This window comes from Bactrocera neohumeralis, chromosome 2 (genome assembly GCF_024586455.1).
Source record: "Bactrocera neohumeralis isolate Rockhampton chromosome 2, APGP_CSIRO_Bneo_wtdbg2-racon-allhic-juicebox.fasta_v2, whole genome shotgun sequence".
Lineage (NCBI taxonomy): Eukaryota > Metazoa > Arthropoda > Insecta > Diptera > Tephritidae > Bactrocera > Bactrocera neohumeralis.
In genome coordinates, this window is record NC_065919.1 from 84,730,207 (window position 1) to 84,752,618 (window position 22,412).

The 22,412-nt window shown below is 41.8% G+C and overlaps 1 protein-coding gene across 4 annotated transcripts; it reads right to left on the reverse strand.

Annotated features, from left to right (window-relative positions):
- Positions 1–1,074: 1,074 nt before the first annotated feature.
- LOC126751703 (baculoviral IAP repeat-containing protein 6) lies at positions 1,075–22,044 on the reverse strand. 4 transcript variants are annotated; one of them, XM_050462172.1, is made up of 42 exons: positions 21,704–22,044; positions 20,845–21,158; positions 19,719–20,775; positions 18,882–19,664; positions 17,820–18,822; positions 17,530–17,762; positions 17,235–17,456; positions 16,779–16,952; positions 16,222–16,636; positions 15,894–16,154; positions 15,661–15,827; positions 15,358–15,590; positions 15,189–15,294; positions 14,402–14,524; positions 13,443–14,341; positions 13,005–13,238; positions 12,724–12,935; positions 12,382–12,665; positions 12,139–12,317; positions 11,843–12,076; positions 11,619–11,768; positions 11,446–11,560; positions 11,318–11,386; positions 10,825–11,255; positions 10,398–10,757; positions 10,058–10,325; positions 9,762–9,982; positions 9,420–9,537; positions 9,146–9,358; positions 8,889–9,070; positions 8,310–8,824; positions 7,793–8,241; positions 6,241–7,719; positions 5,042–5,344; positions 4,805–4,983; positions 4,311–4,743; positions 4,029–4,243; positions 3,763–3,957; positions 3,341–3,705; positions 2,777–3,263; positions 2,222–2,650; positions 1,075–2,155 (listed from the first exon to the last, which is right to left on the reverse strand). In XM_050462172.1, the coding sequence occupies exons 1-42, from the start codon at positions 21,888–21,890 to the stop codon at positions 1,277–1,279; spliced, it is 15,375 nt and encodes a 5,124-aa protein (XP_050318129.1). In that variant the 5' UTR covers positions 21,891–22,044; the 3' UTR covers positions 1,075–1,276. The 4 variants fall into 4 exon arrangements, with proteins under 4 accessions (XP_050318129.1, XP_050318127.1, XP_050318128.1 ...); XM_050462170.1 differs by having other exon boundaries at positions 13,443–14,524; XM_050462171.1 differs by having other exon boundaries at positions 5,042–5,311; positions 13,443–14,524; positions 21,704–22,043.
- Between the last annotated feature and the right edge of the window lie 368 nt (positions 22,045–22,412).

Genomic DNA, 22,412 nt, shown 5'->3' on the forward strand with positions numbered 1-22,412 from the left:
CTGTGTCAAATTTAGCGGTTTTTAGCGATAATTGCATGTCTGCCTTCTCCGCTAGATATCAAGTAAATTATGTTTACACAGATTTCTCTACAGCATTTGATAAAGTTTCACACTCACTTTCATTCCTATTAAAAATTCACACAATATTCTCTTTAGGTTTTCACTCTCTCTTCTTGCAGTCGATTTGCACAATAGACAATTGTGTTCTTATTGTCGATTGGGTGTCATCCGATTCTTTCGGGAGTGCCACAAGGAAGCGTCTTATTTCATTTCCTGTTGTTTCTCTTTTGCTACATACATACATATATGCATATAATATTGATGGTATGTGAGGGGATCTAGCATCATATCCTCTAGTTACAATATTTGAAATTGCGTGATAAAATGTTTAACTGAAATGAAAGATTTTGGGCTAACAATTTAACAAAAGAGTTTCTTTCAATAACCACATCAATTATATCGCTTCCAAATCATTCTCTGTGCTTGGCTTTGCCTGTCGAAATGCTTCTAATTGTGATTGTACACATCTTTTGTTCGTTCTATCTTGGAGTATGCTCTGGAGACCATATTGACTATCGTCAATTAATAGGATTGATCTCGTTTGTTGCTATTACATCTTAAGTCACTTGAAAATCGACAGTCCGTTCTCTGCCTCTCATTTGTTTTTAATGTAATTAAGGGAGGTATTGGCTGTCCGTCCCTATTTGTTAGGAAAAATTAATTTCAATATTCCTCAGCGTTGTCCCAGATTTGTTTCCTCATTTTATTGTTAAAAGAAGAAAACTAAATTTGCGGATTATGCTCCTCTCAAGCGTGCTATGCGTGATTTTAACTCGATTATCTGTTTCCGTCAATTGCGAATGATTTTATTGATGTAAACTTCGCTTCAATGTCCAAATTTTGGACCGTGAAAACTTGGAAAGGAGAGCGAGTCGAAAAGTCAGTGATTTGTGCCTTTGACAATAAAATATATTTAAGCATTGGGTGGTTGCGTTTCAATAAGATTTGAATACAGTTTATTTAAAGTAAAAGACACAATTCATTTGTTTGCAACAAATTGATAAAATCGTACAATTGTATATAAACAAAAGATTTCTGTTTTATTTGATTTTATAAAAATGATTTAATAAAATTAATAAGAGTAGAATTAATTGGATAACACACACACATACTTAAAATTGATTTGAAATAAAGCACATACAAGAGGCGTCGCTGCCACAACTACAAGTACGAACCATCCATTAACTGACTACCGTCATATATATATTTATCAAGTCTATTCCATGAAATCACCCAGATTGGAATTCTCAAATTGTGAGTCGTCAGCGTAAAAAAGCGATTGCACCAGATCAGCATTGTAGTTGTACTCGCTGGCATCGATCTGAATGTCCTCATCAGTATCTTCAACAGCAATTGGTGCTGTTGCCGCCTCAACGGTGCTCACCTTGGCGGTTACAGGAGCTGGAACTGGCGGTTGTGGTGGCATCACCATAGTCGCATCGTTCATACTATCGAAATCATTGCTAACCTCAACCGGCATACTCTGACGCAAAAGCGTTGTCAGTCCCAGGGTTGTAGCCGATGCAGATGGCGATATGCCCTCCGCGGTTTGGCTTGGAATACTCTGCCATTCGGCGTTGACCAGTGAAGTGTTTGTTGGTGCCGGGATTTGTATAGCAACTGTATTGCTACTATTGCTACCACTACTGCTAGCCGGAGTCGGTGTGGTGGGGCTATCACTGCTACTATTCGCATTTACGTTCTTGTCTTCACTCTCTTGACGGCTGTTATCGGCCTTGCCGTTCCCACCTGATTTAATACCGATCGCAGGGGCAACTGTCGTGGACGCGGTTGTCGACGCTGTTGTGGTCGTTGCCTTGGTGTTGGTGACATTTGCAGCGCTGGTGGTTTCAGTCATTGCCGGCAGATTGACATTCGGATTGAACGGTGTGTCGAGATCTTCCAAGCCCTCTGGCACTTTAAGCTTGGCGAGCTCTTCGCGCAAATGACGATACTGGCGACGCAGGACCATCGAATTAAATGATATGGTGCGACTGTTGCGTTCACTGTATTGCGGTTTGCTTAGCTCCTCAATCCAATTCTCAATTTGCGCGCAGATCTCATTGCGTTTGAGCCAAAAGTGCGTATGGATCACCTGTAACAAGTCGAATATATTAAAACCAAGTAAAAAAAAAAAGAAATAAAAATAATTTGTAGTTACATCTTTGAAGCAAGGACTGGGATTACGTATTTGTTCCAGCATCGCCCATCGAACGCACGCTTGGTATATGTTGCTGTTGTATTCGCGTGAAGAATGTGTGCCACTGGGCGTACCGCGGCTACGCTCAAAGCCAGGCTCATTGAAATACGGCTCCGGGACTAAAATTAACGACTGAATGGATACCAGTACTTGCAGGAAACTAGACGTTTGCGCATTCCATTTCTCTTCAGGTCGGCCGTGCCAGGTGTTGAGTACGGATAAGCAAACCTTGCCGTCATTATATAAATTGGGATTGAAACGTACGGAATGACGGCCCGTTGTTTCCAAATTTATCATCATCGGGAGGTTGGGATAATCGGGCGGGAAGAAGACGTCAAATTCAAAGCAACCATTCGCATATGGCGTGTCTGCTGGCCCAGTAATCAATACCTGTGGCAAAATGGAAATTCAATATAATATATTTGCTATATTTGGAAATTTCGAAAATGGTTGTGACTCTACTCAAAAAAGTACATTTTGGCATTGAAGCACACTTATCTTCATTTTCGTACTCACTTTCATAATATCCAGTCTATCGGTATCACAGCGTACAAAGACGGAGCTACTGTAAGACAACGGTAAGCTGGTCGATAGCGTCACCGCCTCTTGCGCCAGACGCTTCACACGCGACGGGTGATAACGATCACCCGCCATGCGCACCATCTTCTCAAAATGATGCGAAATAACGAAACGAAAGCCGTTATTCTCCGCCTCCACAATCATCTCCGCAGTGTCGAATTGCAGCTTCTTCATCACCTCCAAATAGCGCTGCTCGATTGACTTACTCTGCGGTACGCGCTCAATGCTACCACAACCACTTCCGCCGGCCTCCCGATCCAGGCGCTGCTGATTGGCGAGCGCATCTGCATTGGTTGTCTTTTGCACCAAAACGGTCGTCTCTTGGATATCGGGTATAAGTAAAGCAAGCCCCTCGTCGTCACCATCATCAATGTTGACGGTCACCTGTTGCGTCTGGCCCTTTATGTTGGACTTCTTATTAACCCTACAAACAAACAAGTAAACATGTTAAAAATTAACAGTTTGCTGAGTGTTAGTGTTAAAATATAACGGAATATTTACTTTAAACGTTTTGCGTATGTGTCGACACAGGTCTTCATATTTAAGAGCAGCTCAACAATCGCAGGCGAGCTTTCGCTTTTATTCGGCGACGGCTGCAGCAGTGAAACTAATTCTGGCGAGAGCGACAGTGCTCTCAGCAATTGTAAGATGGCGCGATATAGAGGAATGTGTCTGGTTATATCCAGTACGGAATCATTACGCAAGTAGGAACTTAATGCCGGAATGAGACACGACTGTTGAAGTAACACCAAAAATAAGGATGGCAATTCACCGGTTACTTCAGTAATTTCATGATACGACATGATTTCGTCCGACTGTAAAGCAGCTGGGATTTTGTCGCCGGGATTTATATAACTCGAGAGTACCTGGGAAGATCAGATATGTCAGCAATATTCCTAAGATTGTTCAACATTAATACGTACTTGCAATAAAACTGTTACATGCTCCTCTTCGCTCTTCTGCCGCAACAACGCCTGTTCCACATTCCACGACTGCGTCGTTGAGCCCGTACCAAATCCAGTGCCCTTTGCCCAGTACATATGCCCCTTATCATCGGATGTGCCCAAAGAGTCGTCAACATTATTACTTGACGACGTGCGAATGCCGCTGGTAGAAGACTGTTTTTGGATGAGAGGCAATAATTTCAGAAACAACAAATACTTAACAGCACTCAGCATATTTTATTTACCTCATTTTGTGGGCTGACGATTTGATAATTCTGCGATTGGTGAGTGAATACACCCAGACAATTCAAAACTAAATGCATTGCACCCACCTCGATGACCATACGTCGTAGTAGCATGCCATCATCGGTAGTCAGAGGTGAGTTGTCCAGCAGTTGACGGAATACCTCAAACGGTAACGTTGGAAGCGAGGGTGCAACGGACAAGCTATAAATGTCATCTGAAACGAAAAAGTTAAAAACATAATTTTTTTACTTCCTTTACGACATACGACTAGTTTTACTTACTTCCTTCGCCGTCGCCAGTAACTCCGAGCACCAACCGCAACAGACATTGTGCACGCACCTTATCGCGCAGCAGCACATCTGAGTAAGGTGGCAAGCGCAGAAATAGACCAAAAGCTGCAAGGGAATGTTGCGGCACCGATGTGATTGTGGCATGTTTGGATGTAGGTTCGGTGATTGGATCCTCCAGATCTTCGTATATTTCATCATTTGGCTCGAGTTTGACCCAGTCAGTCATGGGTGGGCTCTTCTCCTTCTCCGGCAATGTGGTAGGCGTTTTGCGGCCGGCACTGTCCGGATATACTGTGGGCAAATACTGAGCGAGCAGCGACAAACCGCCGCGACTGGAGAAACGTTGCAATGGCGATGGCAGCGGCTCAATGTCAGAAGCCATAAGCACAGAGTCCTCTTTCGTTTCGACTGGCTTGGAAGGTATCTAAAATGATGGAAATGTGTAATAACTTTAAAAATAAAAATTTCGTCACAAAAGCGCTTACCAGATTCAGTGTGATGCAAGGGGTTGATAACGAATGGCCCTTGCTATGTAAGGCGGCAAGTATTTGCGATATAGTGGTATCACTGGTAATCACAATTTCCGGACAATCTGGATGCACGAGTTGCGAGCAATTCGCAATAATGGAGCCAGGCGTCAAAAAGTCTTCAATACTGAAGAATTCTGCAAATTTTTAAAGTGTTAAACTTTTTGGTAAAACAATTAAATTTTTTTTAATTACTTGGAAAATTGGGAAACAAGTCTTTGTTTTCTTTGCTTGCCGCCACCTGATTTTTCACATCCTTAATGCGTTTGTCCTTCGCTGTGACCCCAGCTGCCACGCTCAAGAACTCCATGCCATTCTCCAAACCATTGAATTTGAACGGAATGCTATCATACACATCGTTTTTGGACTTCTCATTGTCGTGCTTAGCTCCAAGCTCGCCACTGTTGGTTGTTGCCAAGTTTATGGTGCCACTCATTGGGGCATTGTTCTCCCCTGGACGCGTTTCTGCTTGCATTGAGGAAAATAGAATACTGTAGACTACAACACGCAAACATGTGAATGGTGCGAAGTGTGGGTAACAAAAAATGCAACAAATAAAAGCGAAACACGAAAACAAAAAAATGAAAAATAAATGTATGAGTGACAGCTACAATGAGAAATCAACAAAATGAGTCAACTAACTAAGGTTTTATTTTAATTGATATAGTTTGAAAAAAAAAAACAACAACTACCGCTTGTAAAGTTAGTCACTGAATACCAAAATTCCCAGAATTTTGTTCTGGCATGTACTTTTCGAGTTATTGTTGTTGTTGTAATGGATACCTAATCCAAGTTAGGATGGTGAGGATTAGCTAAGCCGGTGTTGACGTCATCCAACGGAAGGTTGAAGAAACATACTATGTCGACGGGGTCGGACTAAAGGGTGTCAGATGAGGGGGGTTGATGGGGCATGCAAAGAGGTGGCCAGTGTCATGCGGCGACTCATTGCACGCGGGACATACATTGAATATGTCGGGATCTATCTAGAATCACTCTCGTTTCTCGCGGCAGCTCGAGCTCTTCGTATGCAATGGAAAGGGAGTCGGTGAAGGTGTTGATGGCTCCACTCTGAATGACGGTCTACTTCGTTCTGCCGTTCCCAGGACAGTCGGGTCTACGTAACCGGAACGGACCTGGATTTCTTTTATCCGGTCAAGGACTGTCAACTCGGCAGAATTCTATTGCTAAAACAACAACAACATATTTCGGACACACAATGACGGAAGAAACAAAGTGCGGATGTTTTGGACTCAGCGGCCAAACTTACAAGGAAGTTCAATAGTATAATTAAAAACTAGCGTGTAATAGCTTATCTAAAGGGTTATGCAAATAAAAGCTTGTGAGTATGATATTAATGGAATTCGAGGAAGATTGAATTGAAGAGTCCGACTTACCAGAAACACAATTTTGTAGTATCTCCTGGCATTTTGTGTTCGCACTGACACCAAAGAGCAGATGGTGTGCATTAACACGCTTAGATGGATGATGATTAACCAAGGACATTGATACGCTGCTACTGGCAGCACTGTTCGCTGTCGCCGCCACAGACAAAGTCGAGGAATCACGCTTCTGTAACGGCTGTTTGCTGCGAACCGACACCAGAATGCGTTCATTCTCCAACAGCAACTGGAGCACGATTTGTCGCGTGAAACCGGAGATGGTGGTTTTGCCACCCAGCGAACCCTGCATCGGCCGACGAATTACAGCGATCAGCAAAGTGGTTAGCGTATCTTGATTTTTCGGATGGCAAGCACTAACACGCGAGAAGAAGTTGATGGTGGCACGTTCCATGCGTATAAATGCCTGTTGCATCGGTTCCTCACCGGCATATTCCATGGGACGATAATTACATAGCAGCTCTAGCAACGGTTTCCAAAAGATGGCACCTTGCTGCGTGCCAAGCCAATCACGCATATGACCCTCGGCACAGCATTCAGAGAAGAAGTCTAACACCTTCGGTACGTGTGCACAATTAAGTAACGGCACGACAACCTCATTCATGGCTGTATTGCTATCATCTACGCATTCTGCTTTATCAGCATCTGTTAGGCAGGCGCTTGAAGTGCTCGATAATTGTGCAGTCGCCGACGAACTTGATGTTGAAGCGCTATTATTTGTGGCGGCTGTCGCTGAGGTGCTCGCCGCCGATTGCGGCACGGACCGTTTCACCTCCGGCAACAAAGCGCTGCAATATTCATACAAGGCGTAGGCCAATAACTTCGGCAGACCCGAGTCCACCAACTGATAAACGGCAGATGGCGATTGACAGGCCATTGCTAATGTGCCCAAGTAGGCCGGCCGTTGTAATAATGTTGTTAAATTGGCTGCAGCAACGCTGGCGAACCATGCACTACCGCTTTGACCTTTGTTATCGTCGGTCAAACCGCCTCTTATGCCACTATCGCGCGCGTTTGCTTGTGCGCCCACCGTCGCCACACTTGTACTTGAACCGCTGCTGGTATCCATTTCATTCGTTTGCTGCACCTTCACATTCAGTTTGGTGATCAGTTGGTTGAACAGTTCCGGCTTTATACAACACAGCGAGCATAGCAAGGAGTCAAAGGCCACTTTTAGCGGTTCCTCATTCTCCAATGTGTCTATCCAGTGCATACAGGCGTCAAAGAGATCGGTGGTGATTAGTTCTTGTAAATTCGGCACATGGTTTTCCGCATGCACTGACCACAGTATCGAAGCCACGCACTTAACAAAGCCGCTTTGTGGATTATTACAACGCAATGTGCGATTGCTGAAGTTTTGGCGCAACTTTACGATCCACTCGAGGAGCACGTGTATCTTGTCCACCATGTAATCATCTCTGGTAGTGGCCAGCTCATAAAGTAGATTGCAGATGCTCTCATTTGAAAGCTTGTATGCTGAAAAGAAAAAAATTAGAGTGAAAAAGAAGTACAAGTATGAAAAGCGAAAATATATGTATGGGCAACTTACTTTGTGGCGCTGTGCCCCAGAGCAATATGCGTATTATGGATAGGCACAAGTTGCGATTGTAGGCACCCAGTTTCAATAAGACAGTGTGCAGATTTTCTAATGCGGCGTTTGGTATCATTGGCATAATGTTCATTAGTGAGCAGCAGGCCTCCAGAAAGCCTGGGAAGGCGGCCGAAGCGCCAATCACATCGGCAGCCAACTTTTCATCGTAAATAATTGCGGGCGCTTTAAAACAGCGCGCCAGTATGCGCATCCAGCCGACGCTCGTCTTAGCGAATGTGTCCTCATCGTTGTTTTGGTCGAAATTGAAGACACCACTACCGGCGACGCCGACACCAACACCGTTACTGCCACTAGCACCGCTGCCCAACGAGTTGGAATTGAATGCAAATATCGTATTGCCCAAAATGGCAATTTGTGAGAGACCGATGTTGGAGCTATCTTTCGGTCTGCAGCAGAGAAGAGAAAATTTGTATTAGAATTGGAAAAATTGTTACAAATAAACGCGCTGACACACCTATACAAGCGTAGTACGACACTGGTGGCGATTTCCGGCTTAGCCAACTTCAGACGTATGCAAGTCATACCGGTGGTAGTGAGCGGTGGGCCCACTGGAATCGGGCCCAAACCGTAATCACGTGATATCTCCAAAGCAACCGCAAACGGGCACGATGCCAATGTGGGGGCGTGTGGCTGCAGTTGTACCTCCTTCAACAGTATAGCTGTTGGCAGTGTAATGGTCAAATCGACGTGCGATTCGTTTGGATAAAACATATAGCTCCAAGCAGGTGTGCGTGGACGCCTGTGCGATGCCACCGGATTCATTATTAAGATGTCGGCTGAATGTGCGGTGTCATGCTCGGCGGATATGGTACAAAACGGCGCGAAATTTATAAGACCGTCCTGGAAATGGCGCTGACTCTGTGCAGCACTGGAGGATGAAGACGTCTTCTTTCCGTTGCCATTCACGCAAGCATGGGAATGCAGTTTGAGTTTAGTGTTTTTAGTCATATGTTGCATGATCAGCGAAATCTGAAAAAAGTTTAATTTATTAAAAATTGATAGTACAATGTAGTAGTAGTTGAGGCGCGCATACCAATCCCGGCTGCATGTTTATTAGAATCTTATTCAGTCGCACCAAATTTTGACAAATGATTTTGATGCCACCCAGCTGCGTGAATATTTGCACAGCCACAGATACCTCCAGCACTTTCGATATATACCACAAAAATGGCTCTGACAACTGCAAACGAGGCAAAGCGTTGCGCTGTATTGTACCTGTAAATGAAGAGCGCGGAAAACATTTAAAGATTTTACATTTGTAAACATTGTCACAAAGAGATAACTACTTACTGGTTTCTAAGTATTGGCAAATCGATGCCACAATGAGACGTGGATTCGATGCTTTGTCATACAGTGTAATGAGCAGATTGAAAACGGCATCGGCGGTGCTTTGTGGCTCGTCTAGTAAAAAGTTAGAGGACGAAGCCACTATGGTGAACGATGAGCTGGAGCAATGTGAGAGTGAACCCAACAAACGTTTCATTGTGGGGAAGTGGCGCAGTACTGTTGGGAATAGAGACAATATAAGCTACGAAATTATATGCTTTTACATATTGATTCGCACCAGTATCGGCTATACAAGGTGTCTTCGGTCGGTGGCCTTCTATATTCAACTGCTCCGCCTTGGTTTCGTCAGTTTGGCTTTCATTTGATAATTCTTCCTCTTCTGGTATAGGCACCTCCTAAATATAATACAAAAATTTGAAAAAGTACTTTTCGAAAAATTACATTTTGATCAAATATGACTCGGTCTGGTCCATTTAAACGACGCGCGAAAAAAGAATTAAGACAACCGTCAATAAGGAATACTACTTCGTGTTTTAAATCGCAGCAATTGTGAAAATGGTGTTTTTTTTTTGTCAGTCATGGTCAAATTTGATCAGTTGGTATATTGATTTTGACTTACACTAGGCTGTCTAGGCAGTTCGGTCTCCGCCAGCGACGACGACAATTTCAATAAACTAATTATGAGCGAGTTATCAGAGAGCGTGGTATTCTGCTTGGTGCTCTCTGAGCCCAATACATTCGCAAAGAGATTGCTAAAAGTACTCGTGGCATTATTGCAATCAGTTGAGCGTTGACATTGTAACTTATCGCCATTAGATATATTGTTAAACACCAAGAACGCTGTAGAATAAATATAGAAAAAAATAGTAAAATATCATACGTCTTCAAGCGACTTCTAGGGCCAAATAAACTTACAAACACTTTCGATAATGTTTAGCGCCACATTCAAGTCGGGTTTGTCAGTTGGTATTAAGAGTAAGTCCCGCACCAACTGGCTTTGAGCATCAATTGGGCCCTGCTGATTGGCGATGGCGCCACCTGGCTGCACCAACTGCAAAATGACATGCAATAGAGTGTCCTTCAGCTTGCGACGGTTCGAAACAACTGTCAGAGCACTGCTTTCGCTCTTCTTGTGCAGCCACATCAACAGCTCATGCAAGTTCTTGCAAATTGTTGGACCGGCCTATAAAACGTGACAACAAAACAACAAATTATTTAAAACACACACATTCAAGGCTGCAAAATATAGACTTACACAACGGTTTGTAATGATCGAAGAACTCATGCCATAACCGGAGAAGAAACGTAGAAGCATCTTCTCGAAATTCTCATCGTTAACGATCACTTCATTGATGCGTGTCGAATCGGTGTCGTCATCGCCCAGCGCCTGTGAATTACACGCCAAAAACAAGCACTGGAAACCGAGACACCAAGTGCGCAGTTTAATGTCGTTATGCCACGCCAACGCGAGCAGCAGCCCTTGCACGGCATGCGCACCGAACGGTATCTTTGGTATGTCGCTCTGTGTGATGCCGGAATTGTAGGGTTTGTCAGACAATTCACCATTCAAAGTCAGCCACATTTGTAACACTTGCTCCAGGTGTACCCATGTATCCTGCGCAAAACAAAAACAATGTTCGTTTAAACAAAACTTTAAAGCATATAATAACAGAGCTACTCACTTGCAAATGTAGGTGGGCAAAAATGCAATCAAACACATTTTTAAACATCTTATAAGTGTTTTCACCGCAACTGTACTCCGGACTAGACCAGATGTCCGTAATATACTCCGGCCAAACGGTCGCCTCCGGCGGAGTCGTAATGAACTCATTGGCCAATATTTGCGGCAAGGACGAATACATATCCAAAGAGGAGACCATTGTTAGGCGGCGCAGCTGAATTTCCACATTAATGTCGAGACCAACGTCCAGGCGTGCGTCCATGGCACTGGATATTGATTTGCAGAAATAGTTGAATGTGTTCTTATTGATGGCATTGCTGTCCTTCTTGGTCACCGTTTTCGAACGTTCGATAATATCAATGTCGTTCAATATGTCATCCAATTCGGTGTCTTCGCATTCGATTAACGAAGGCAAGTAGGAATATTTGACGCCTAAACGGAAACAATATCATGAAATATTATTTGAAAAGATGTTTCAAATGACAGCTACGTACCATCAGAATACTGTATATCATTGCCAACGGATTGTAGTTGCGAGTTTACAGCCTGTGACAAGTAATTTGCTGAAAAAAAACGCAATATGTATTTGTAAATCTCATATAATCTTAGTTGTGTTCCTTACAATAGTCAGAGAACAGATCTTTTGTTTCCTGAACACCCTCCATCGGTCGCACACCTTCCGTATTGGCGCACACATTGTCATTATCTTTGAATTGCTTATCAGCATCGAGTAGATCCTGCAACCAAACGTGAGAGTGTGTAAATAAATGACAAGCTCAAATTGTACTTTCTTACCTGTAGCAAACAGGTGATCGCATGCACAGCCCAGGGCTGTTGCTGATCATTCCACACCGCTTGCCGAATGAGTTGCTCCAATTGCGTGGTTGTAATTATTTTTGACAACTGCACTGCGGGACGGCATGCAGACACTAAGCGCGCAATGACCTGCAGACATAAAAGCACATAACAGTAATTAATGGTAGACGCATACACAATCAAATATCGCAGAGTCTACATACCTTGCATGTTAGGAGAAATTGATCCATATTGCAGGTAAAATCCATTTCCAGCAATAATGCGATCAAACCACGAATCACGATCAATATGTTATTCAAACGTATGGTCTTTAGTCCCTTGTCGAAGTTGTTTTCAGGTTCCTGGTTGGTTTCCTTGGTGGTCTTTGGCGTTATATTTGTCTTGTTGGTTTTGCTCGGTTTCGGTTTGCCTGTCATTTCCATGAAAATGCCTGGATGCTGCGAATAAATGCGGAAGCATGTTATATGTGCTTGCCCAACATAGACAAAATTTAGATTACCTCATTCTGAATCATGAAAATCTTTTTGCCCCAGTCCGTATAAGGCTGCACGCTGTATTTGTTTTGTTGCACAATGCGTTTCTTGAAGCAACGCAACTGTTTGCCAGACGTATTTGTGGTTTGTGAGCGAGTTTTGGTGAAATCGGTTTCACAGCTCATGAAGTCCCATCGACTCGAAGCTAATTGGCATACAGCGTAGCATATTATAGAGTTAAACGAATTTATAAAATTATTAATACATACATTTATCTTTGCGTTCATTACTGTCATCCAAGCACACCGATAAAAATAGCAATAGCCACGTGATCAGCTGCAGATCCGATTTCGACCACAGGCCACCAGAGCTAGCACCGCCGCTGTCATCTGTGTCATCAATACGCGTGGCCGTCGCTTGGCTCTCTTGATATCTGGGCGAAATCGGTGCCAAAAGCTTGGCCAATGTCTTCAATACTGCGTCGATGACTATCGAACGGCAAGTGCCCATTGCGATGCTACGTCTTCCCAAGTAGGTCAGCAAGAAGAAAATGCTGCAACAAAAAATCATTGTACAGCACTAATACACTATCTAACGCTAATATTGTTTACCGGTCTTGTGGAAAGATTTTACTGTTCTGCGAAGAAAACAAATTGCAGAAGATGTCCGCCAAGAAATCGCCCCACCAACTCTGGAAGCAGCACATGCGCACCAGCAGCGAACATGTGGCCAGCTGGATGTGTGCATCGCCATATACCACCAACGAATTGAACAGCATATTGGCCACATCCATTGTGAACAGCTGGTGGACTGGCAAAATATTCTGTGGGTAAAAAATATATGATTAGCAAAATTTCATACTATTTTGAAATCGAAAAACAATAAACTGTACCTTTATACCATATTCAATGGAAAAATGCAGCAAAATCTCCACTAGACTTTGGCCCAGAACACGAAGTTTGTCACGTGATGCCAACTGCAAGACATTTCGTAAATTCGCATTTTCCAACGAGCCGGCGGCAGCTTGAGCCGCAACAGCACCGAAGGGCACTGGGTGTAGCGAGTTCTCCAAACGTCCAATGACATTGCGTATAATATTGATTTGATGTTGCAATAGAATGCATTCCTAAAAAGTGCAACGAAAATTAATGTAACAGCGAAATAGAAGAAAATCATATAAAACCATGCATTGCATGAGTCAGGTCTTAGTAACCGGAACGGACCCAGATTACGTTAACTCGGCACTATTCCTCAAAATTACTTGTGGAATGTTTTCTGCCGCTACAACAACAACAACATGCATTGCATGATTAAAATGTTTGAGACTCACCTCATATATGGTGACTACTTTACTGTTGTCCACGGTGTTAGCGTCCTCTTCGCGTTGCTTGTGGATGAATGCTTGCATATGAGCCACATTTGACATCTCGCAGTTGAGAATGGGTGTCAGCAACTCGATTAACTTACAACTAGCCAAACTATAACGGCAATGCACATCCTCGTACAGCGACGTCAGCGCCTTTATCTGTGCTTGTATATTTTGTGCGGGTTGCTTCATGAAACGCAGCAGCGAATCGCCGTAGCCGTCGTGTTCCAAAACAACGGCGTGTCCATAAAACGAACCAATTGGAATTTTGCATTTCGTAGCCGACATACCGATGCGTCCAATTATGGTGATTTTCATGTAGCGACAAATCGGTGGTGGTTGCAGATCGCTGAGGACCAAGGTTTTCGTGCTGATGTCAGAGGCGACCACTAAGCGCACGCTGTCGGCTTCCTCATCAAAGCACCAAATGTCTATGTGCAGTGATGCCAGCTCGTCGCATGCGGGTATAACCAAATCGGTGAGTAAAATGGGTGAGCCGAAGTCCAAGACCACAAAACGACGTGCGCCGGAATGCATACGATCAATAACGACCATTTGTTTTGGCGGTGGCGCCAGCAGCTTATGCCAAGCAAAGACATTTGTTGCATTGGCATTCGAGTTATCATTGCCAATGGCCGGCGCTTCGGCATTAGCTGTTAAAGTTTTGTCTTTGTGCTGCGTTTGCTTTTTCGGCTGTTGCTGTTCGGCTACAGATGGCGTTTGCGGCGACGAATATTCTGTGTTGTTAAGATGCTGTAGCTGTTGTTGTAATTGTTCTTCTTGTTGCGTAGCTTCGTAGATGATTTGTGTAGCCATTGTTATAGCCTTAGCGCTGGCTTCGTTAATTTTCGGATCGGAATTGGCTAGAAGACTTGGATTTGAGAGCATTGTATCGTTATTGGCATAGTTGCTGTTGTTATTACCAGCTGAAGTGGCTTGCAAGTTCTCATCGCAATACTCAATGTACTTGCAAATGGCTTTGAATTTTGGCAAAAGCGGCATACACTTTTTGATTTTGTCATCGATGATGCTGGCTGGATTGAAATCTACGAAGGAGGAAAGAAATAAAATTAAAATTGTAGTCGCTTGATGCTTTAGACAGTAGCTCAAGGTACGTAAACAAAGACTTTTTCTTTATAATTGAAGGTGAGAAGTATAAATTCGATTTATGTAATTTTGTAAGGAAACTACGAAAATTACAAATTCGTAATACAAATATGTACTTTAAATCTTGGCTTATATCTGTTTCTTTTGATACTGCAGTACTTTTATACTGAACAGGGTATACAATGTTTGCAACAAAGTCCTCATATGATGAGCGTGACGAGCTGAGTCATGATTTAGCTATGGTAGGTCGCTCAATTTTTAAGATATAGATCTTAAATTTTGTGTATGTCCGTTTCTCCTTAAAAAAAATTTCATTTGTACTAAAAATCCGACTCATTTGTCGGAACCACCACTATATAGGGTGGTTCTTATATTGGAAATTTTTTATTGGAGAACAAATCTTCACAAAATTTGTTAAAGATTTTTGCTCAAGACAAGGCTATAAACCCCGAACATATTGTTCAGATCCGAGTAATTATAGCATATAGGTGCTATAAAAACGATCGACCAAAATTAAGTTCTTGTACGAAAAATACTTTTACATATAAAGCGCTTTATAGCTTCGGCGCAAACGTTTGTTCTCGTTTTCTTTAATGAACTTACTACATATTCCGTTTGGCTTCAGCACTTCTGCGACTACATCATTTTCGGATTTCTTAGCGTTGACTATCTTCATATGTTTATCCACATTATATACCAAATCATTGACCTAAAAAATACCAAACAAACATTAGCTTTACATTCCATATGTTATCAAGCGCATTTTGCCTACATTGTAGCTTTCTTGTTCTTTGGGCATGTCTACCATCGGTGCGACAATCAATTCCTCCATATTGATATTGGATGCGCTGCTTGCAGACACCGTGTCCATATTATCGATACGCGTTGCCTCCGACGTCGATGCACATGTGTAGTGTAATTGCTCAACCTCCAATAAGCCGCGCAGCTGATTACTAACACTCTTGCATTTGATCAAATGCGGAAACGTACGAAAATCCACACCATCTACGTATATACATTAAACACAATTTAAGGCACAAATTCAATATATACATATATCTTCCGACGCACTTACCAATAGAGCAAAGCTTTTTAATATCTAAACCGGCGGCTTGCATTAGACCTGCATTCGAACGAATCATATTCATTAGCGACGAGGGCAGTACAACGTTACTTTTATTTACATTTGGCAAGTCGTAATCGAATATTTCAGGCTCGAAGGGAAAGCCGTAGAGACCAAATCTGTTTTAAGAAAAATCAAAAAAAAAAATTAAAAAACGGCATAGCAGTTTTTAAGCATTTCTATACCTTGTACTGAGCAAAGAGCAGTAGGGATCCCAACGCACATCGATTTCCTTTGCAATTTCAGTCAGTAATTTAACACACAACTCCGATATACCGTTGTGTGATTCTAGTGTCGAAGTGGCACAAGCGAGCATGGCATACCAACGCACAACGCTCGCGAACTTGGCGCGCGGCAACTCGTTGAATGTATTCGCTACGGCGTCCTTTATGGCAACGTCGAGGGTGGAATGTGACTGCACCTCAACAGGCAGACTGCATATGCCGCTGAAAGGTACAAACGTTCATTACATAACTTTTTTGTTCAACTGAATTTGTGCGTCGGCTAACTTACTCGGTTAATATTAGTATCAATTTGACGCATTTGTGTGCCATTGTGCGATTGCTGTGTATGATGCAGTTGCGCAGCATATTTTCCAGATACTTTTCCGACAGGCAGATACATTCGAATTGTTGAGCCATTAAGTCTGTGTTTGTAGAAGCTGTATTTTTATTAATTTGCCCCTTGATCCGTTCGGATTTTGGTGAGCGGAAACGGTTTAAGCGTATAAAGCATATCCATGTAAGGATATCCAAAGCTAGATTCTTCTCCAGCGTTGCTGAATTGGAATTGCTCACAATTTTGAACAGATTCTCAAGCAGAATATTACTCTCGAGCATTGCTATTCTCTGCAAACGCTCATTGGGAATGCGATTTTGACTTTTCACACCGCGAACATTGATGGAAATCTCATGCAACCAATCACAACCTGCAAAAAATTTGAGACTTAAGTTAAATAATTTTTATATATACTTTATGCTAGTATTACAATAGAAGAGTTAGCATACTAATAGTTAGAAATAAAGCTTTGCATATCCCATTCTATCTATACAGAACTAATAATTGCATACCAATGTAAAAATCAAAACGTGACTTTGATGAGCTTGACGGAAACGAACTGGTATTGGTGTTGGTGGCGGATGCATTTGAGCTTGCGGTATTATTTGTCATAAAGTTATGTGCTGTGCTTCCGGCAAATGATGATGATAACGGTAAACGCATTATTGCACCTTTACGTACAGGCACTGTATTCGTTTCAACGAATTTGCAAGCGTGTATTACAGCGATGGGCGTGATGCAGGAAGATGGACAAGTGAAGCAATGTGCGATGACATCGGATGATAGTGAGAGCATGTCACGTTATTGATTTAATGAGAGTTAATGATATGATGGAGGCATGAATTAGTAAAGAAATATGAAAAAAAAAATAAAAATCGAAATTGTTAGACAGCAATTCTACAGGATACAACTGATTTATCTATAAAAAAAAAAATTTAAAAAAACTTTACATGTAGCTATCTACTTGCCTCGCGTCTTGCTTTGGCCTTCCTTTGCTGGATCTGACATGGTTTTAATGTGTAACAGAAAGTTGCGCGTGCGCGTCTTAAACAGTTTCGGTGATGTCAGTGTAACTGTGCCGCCTTGGTCGCATAGATCAATGCACGAGGACAACTCAATTGGGCCCGCAAGTATTTCAGCATTATGTGTTTGTAGATATTCTTCACTCAGAACAGGATTCTCATTGTTGCCTAATAATAAATTGGGCACAAATAAGTTGTCAGTGATAAAATATATTAAATGCTGGTATTTAATGCCGCTTACCATCATAACTGTTAAAAGTCAAATCTATGTTGTCATCCATAGCGGATTGCTTATAATTGAGGTGCGGACCTTTCATGCGATAGCCGAATCCGCTGGTATTCTGTTTTAGTAATGTGACTTGAATTGCGGCCGGATTATGGCACTGCTGATATAGTGAGAACTTCAAATCAATATGTCCTAAGTTAACCGGTTGCACGAGGTTAAGTTCAATAATGTGCTCATCCCAAGTGGTGCTGAAGGAGAAAAAAATTAAAATATTTACAATTTCTAAAATTTTGAGCTCAACTCACGCATCGTTATGTAAGCGCCACGTTTTCGTGAATTGCGTGTCGTCACCATGGCGCAAATGTTGTGGCTGCTTTCGCTGTTTCTGCGCCTGCACTAGATCATTCCAGCAACTCGGCACTTCGGCAGTATATAAGGCCAACACATCGTCGAACTGTGTGAGTTCGTAGAGAGTTCGTAAATCATCAAGCGAAAGTTCGCTAGTTTTGTATGCCAGCAAATTGGAAGAGGACGCCGCATTAATAGAAGACGTTGAGGGTGATGGCGACGATTGTGACAAACTATTATTATTTAGTCCACCATTTAAGCCAGAACTACTGCTCGAACCTTGGCCGCTGCAATCTATTTTAATATTACTGGCAGTCAATAACGATTCAATGCCAAAATATTGGCTGTCTTCTGTTAAGTGCTCAATTCCGGTTGATACTGAACTCGTTGATGTGTATACAGTTGGCGCCACGTTTCTGCTTAAGCCATCTGGAACAGTCACGGATGCTTTGGACAATGCAATATTGCTATTTCCCGCGTCAGTATTAGGGAAATCATTTTCGCTTTGTCTTTGGGGGTACGTTGATGCCAATGTTGCTTTGCAGTCGTCTTCCATTTCGAGCATTTCGTCACCAGACTCATTCTCTGCGTCATTTAAGGAGTAAAATATTAGCGACCCACTACGTGTGCAGCCACATAGACGATCCAGGCTACGACAATATGCAACCGAAACGAAATGTTCGCCTTCCTCCTCAACAACTGTTATAGGTTGAAAGTCCGTTAGGGAGTAAATTTCCATGCTACCGTCAGCACATACGACACAAAGCGCACCCGAATCTGTGTTGAAGCTATTTTGATCATCATCTGAAGATTGAAAACTTGGCAAAATACACAATTGTTGAGGACACTTTGTTCGACTGAAAGTGACGGCCAAAGTATATTCATTTGAAATGGTCGAATCTGCATAGTCGAAAAGTAGAAGTTGAGCAGCTACCGCTTCCGAATTGAAATCCGCATGATCTGAAAAAATTACATATAAAAACAACAAATCAATTTACTTCAATATAATTCCAGCAAACCTTCCATTCGTTCATCGTCTAAATCCATGTCCACTGTTGCCATAATTATCTTACTTGACGTTTCGTTAGGCGCTTTTGTTTTTACTAATTTCACCAGCAGCTGATTGCATTTGCCATTTACCGGCAAAATCTCACCGATTTCGATGATTTCGCGACGGCCATTAGTGGCGCCTCCTCCAGCACCACTGCACGCTTCGCCGTCCGACACCAGCGCATTCATTCTTCGCACACTTGTACAACTTTCAACTACACAATCAATATCTTCGCTCACAGTTAGCTTTTGAACAATTGTACTACCATTGCTATTATTGTTGTTACTACTTTTGTGTCCATTGTTATTATTGGTATTATTTTGCTGTGCTGCTAGTGTAGCAGCCAATAACTTCTCTTTGAAATAGCTTGGATCCATTTCAATTTCATTGGCATTCAAAGATACATCACTGCCGACTCCTACTCCGACACTGATTTCATTACCGCTTCCCGCATCATGACTTTTTTCCAAAAATTGTGAAATTATATAGCTTTGTGATAAGTCCATTTTCATAAGTTCATCCTCCAATAAATCGTTAAAATCTGCTTTGAGACTCTCAACCTTATCGCCAACAACACAATCACCTTTCTTCAAAGCAATTAACTCCGATACAAATCCGTTGCTGTCGAAGCCATCTGCATATTTTTCGAAATCCGAAGAAAGCGATTTGTTATCATCGTCTCGCTGATCGTATTTGTCACTCAGCTTCTCGCTGTTGGTGCCATCGCCACCACCTCCACCATTATCAGCGACTAGTGAAAGTAATTTTTGATTATTTTAGTAAATTTATACAATTTTTTTCTTACCTCCAATCAATTGCGACTTCTGGTTTGTGCCAGCATTGCCGTTGCTATTAATGCTAGTCTTACCGCTTCCAGATCCAGTACCAGTGTTACTATTTCCAGTATTTTCTTGAACACGATCACTCTCAACAATATTTAGCACCACCATGCGAAGTAAATATTCGCCGGTGTTTTGTCGGATGCTCATACCCAATACGATTTTGGAGCCAACCACACCTGCGCGTAGAGTAGACGTGGAGGAACATTGTACTATGCCACTGGCGGTCACATTACCACCTGCAACCCCACCGCAACCTGCACTCCCCCCTCCGCCTGTTTGATTTGCAGTCATTGCATTAATTTTGCACTGCGCACGGGCATTTGGCAGAACACATATTGCGGTCACACGTGCCCACTTATACCCTTCATCACAGATATCCTTCATTAAACTAGCAATATTGAAGGAATGCATCTTCTTCAGATGTCGCTCGATACTCCAAATAGTAATTTCCCCAGTCTGCGTGCAACTTGTGCATAATACGTTGGCATAATCGCTGTTTGAGATGACATCGAAACCAAGTCCCGGTGCAGACACAGCAGGATTGGTTGCGTATGTCACAGATAATGGAACATTTTGTGTGTACTCGCCCTTGACGAACGGACACATCGGAGAATGGCGTTCATGTTCACTCCACGGTTCGTCGGTTTTCTCCCAACAAACTAAGCAAACGCTGCAGGTGAAGCACATGGCACGATCCTCGCCAGATGATGATGGCTGGTGATAAAAGCCGGCTTGTGCCATTTGATCGGGTAAAGCCCACTTGTAGTCCATATGTGGCCATTTTTCAAATGTTTGTCTGCGTACAGCTTCAGAATGCATTAGCACACGCTGAAAGTTACTTCCATGCCAACTTAAATCCGGTATTCGAGATCCGGAAAGTAGATCAGTTAGTCGTTCATTTATAGCCGAAGCTATTGCCAAGGCGGGAATGTGACGCTCTAATCGCTTCAACATAATAACTACATTATTTGCAACCAATTTTAAGCTTGAATACGATACTTCCAAACAAATTGTGTTCCACTGAAAAAATATTTCAATCAGTTTATTTAAACTAAAATTAATCAAAACTATCTATGTTTCTCGCCTTACCCTCTGAGCTTTGATACCCTTCTTAGCATTTGCTTGTGCATTTTTTATCTTTTCCAATAGTTCATTACTGACGTCACTAGGGCATTCCAAGCCTTCTTGTTCGAGATCTTTGAGACACGTCTGAAAAATTATCGCTTCTGATAGAAGCAATTCTAATTTGATAAGATCATCATTTTGCAAAATAGGTGGTTGAAGAATTGTATCCAATAGCAAAACACCATTGTAGTCACCGCGAAAACCTAAATTCTGTCCGTCCCAAAGGAGTATCTTCTCCTGTAGGGGAAGGTATTTTCCTCGTACGTTTCCATCGATGGCTGCAAAAGATAAATGCAGTTACTTGTAAAATTACAATCAAAAATTTATTATAATAAATAAATAAATACAATCAAAAATTATAAAAAAAAACTTTAAAAATATCAAATAATGATGAACGATATACATATACTTATGTATATATATGTATTTATAAAAGAATTAATTATATTTCTATGTTTTTTTATTAATTTCTAAAGTGTGTTCAATATTTATAGGAACGTACATTCCGTTAATAGTAATCATAAACAATCATTTTATTGAACTTCTAACGGATAACGGATAATCAGAAACAAAACCTTAATTTGAGTCGTTATTGCAGCAGCTGTCGAAATGACTTCAAAACGGAAAAGTCCCTCCCCATTCTAACTGCGCACTAACACTGCGGCATGTTTTTATTCGTATGCAATATTTAGCCCCTGCCCTTCTCTACTTTTATTTTACTTCTATTCAGGTAACAACAGCACCTTCAGACATCTCCAGACACAAATTCAATATCACTTTCCTGCGCTACTAAGTGAACAAATTTACCCATTGTTATGCTTACCATTTCCGCCTAAATTATAAGTCTGTAAAATAACTCCTGAATGTACATCGAGAATTTTCACTTGATTACTGGAGTCGAAGACGAGAATTACATTCAAGTGTGGATGGTAGGCGATATTACGCGATTCCTCGACATTACCCACGTCCAAATAACCATCCTGTTTTAATACACGTTGCTCCGCGGCCATAATTTCATCGAATATATATTCCCGATTGCGGATACTCTCGATTTTGACAACAATTTCACAAGTTTTAGAAACTTTTCCTGTTGAAAATTACTTTTTTACAATATTTTCTCGTTTTCTGCACTTCGTCGTCTTTTCTCATTAATTTCCGCCATCGAGTGAAAAACGAGAACGAGGAACTGTCATCGTGTGAAAAATAAATTAATTCAAAGTTGCCAAGTTTATTTACTTTTCATAAGCACACAAATCATTTATAAAAAAGTAAATATTCCATCCAATTTTCTGATTACTCATTTCATATATGTAGTTCTGATTATTCCATTAATAATATAGCTAATAAGTGTGCTGTTTTTTTTTTCAATTGTTATTTAAGATATGGATTTCCAATAATTCGAAACTTTGTTCTATACACAAACAGATCAAGTCATGCCGGCAACTAGAAGTGCATCTGCCCTTGATAAAACAGTAAAAACAGCTGTTTTCGTTCTACGAACGAATATATTGCTGAGAATAATATTAAGTGGA

Coding starts and splice junctions, on each gene's coding strand:
- LOC126751703 (XM_050462170.1), bottom strand. CDS start 21,890: ATGGCCGCGGAGCAACGTGTATTAAAACAGGATGGTTATTTGGACGTG. Junction 14,525..15,188: donor GAAGCCAAACGGAATATGTA/GTAAGTTCATTA, acceptor CCTCCTTCGTAG/ATTTCAATCCAGCCAGCATC. Junction 11,387..11,445: donor AGATCTGTTCTCTGACTATT/GTAAGGAACACA, acceptor GTTTTTTTTCAG/CAAATTACTTGTCACAGGCT.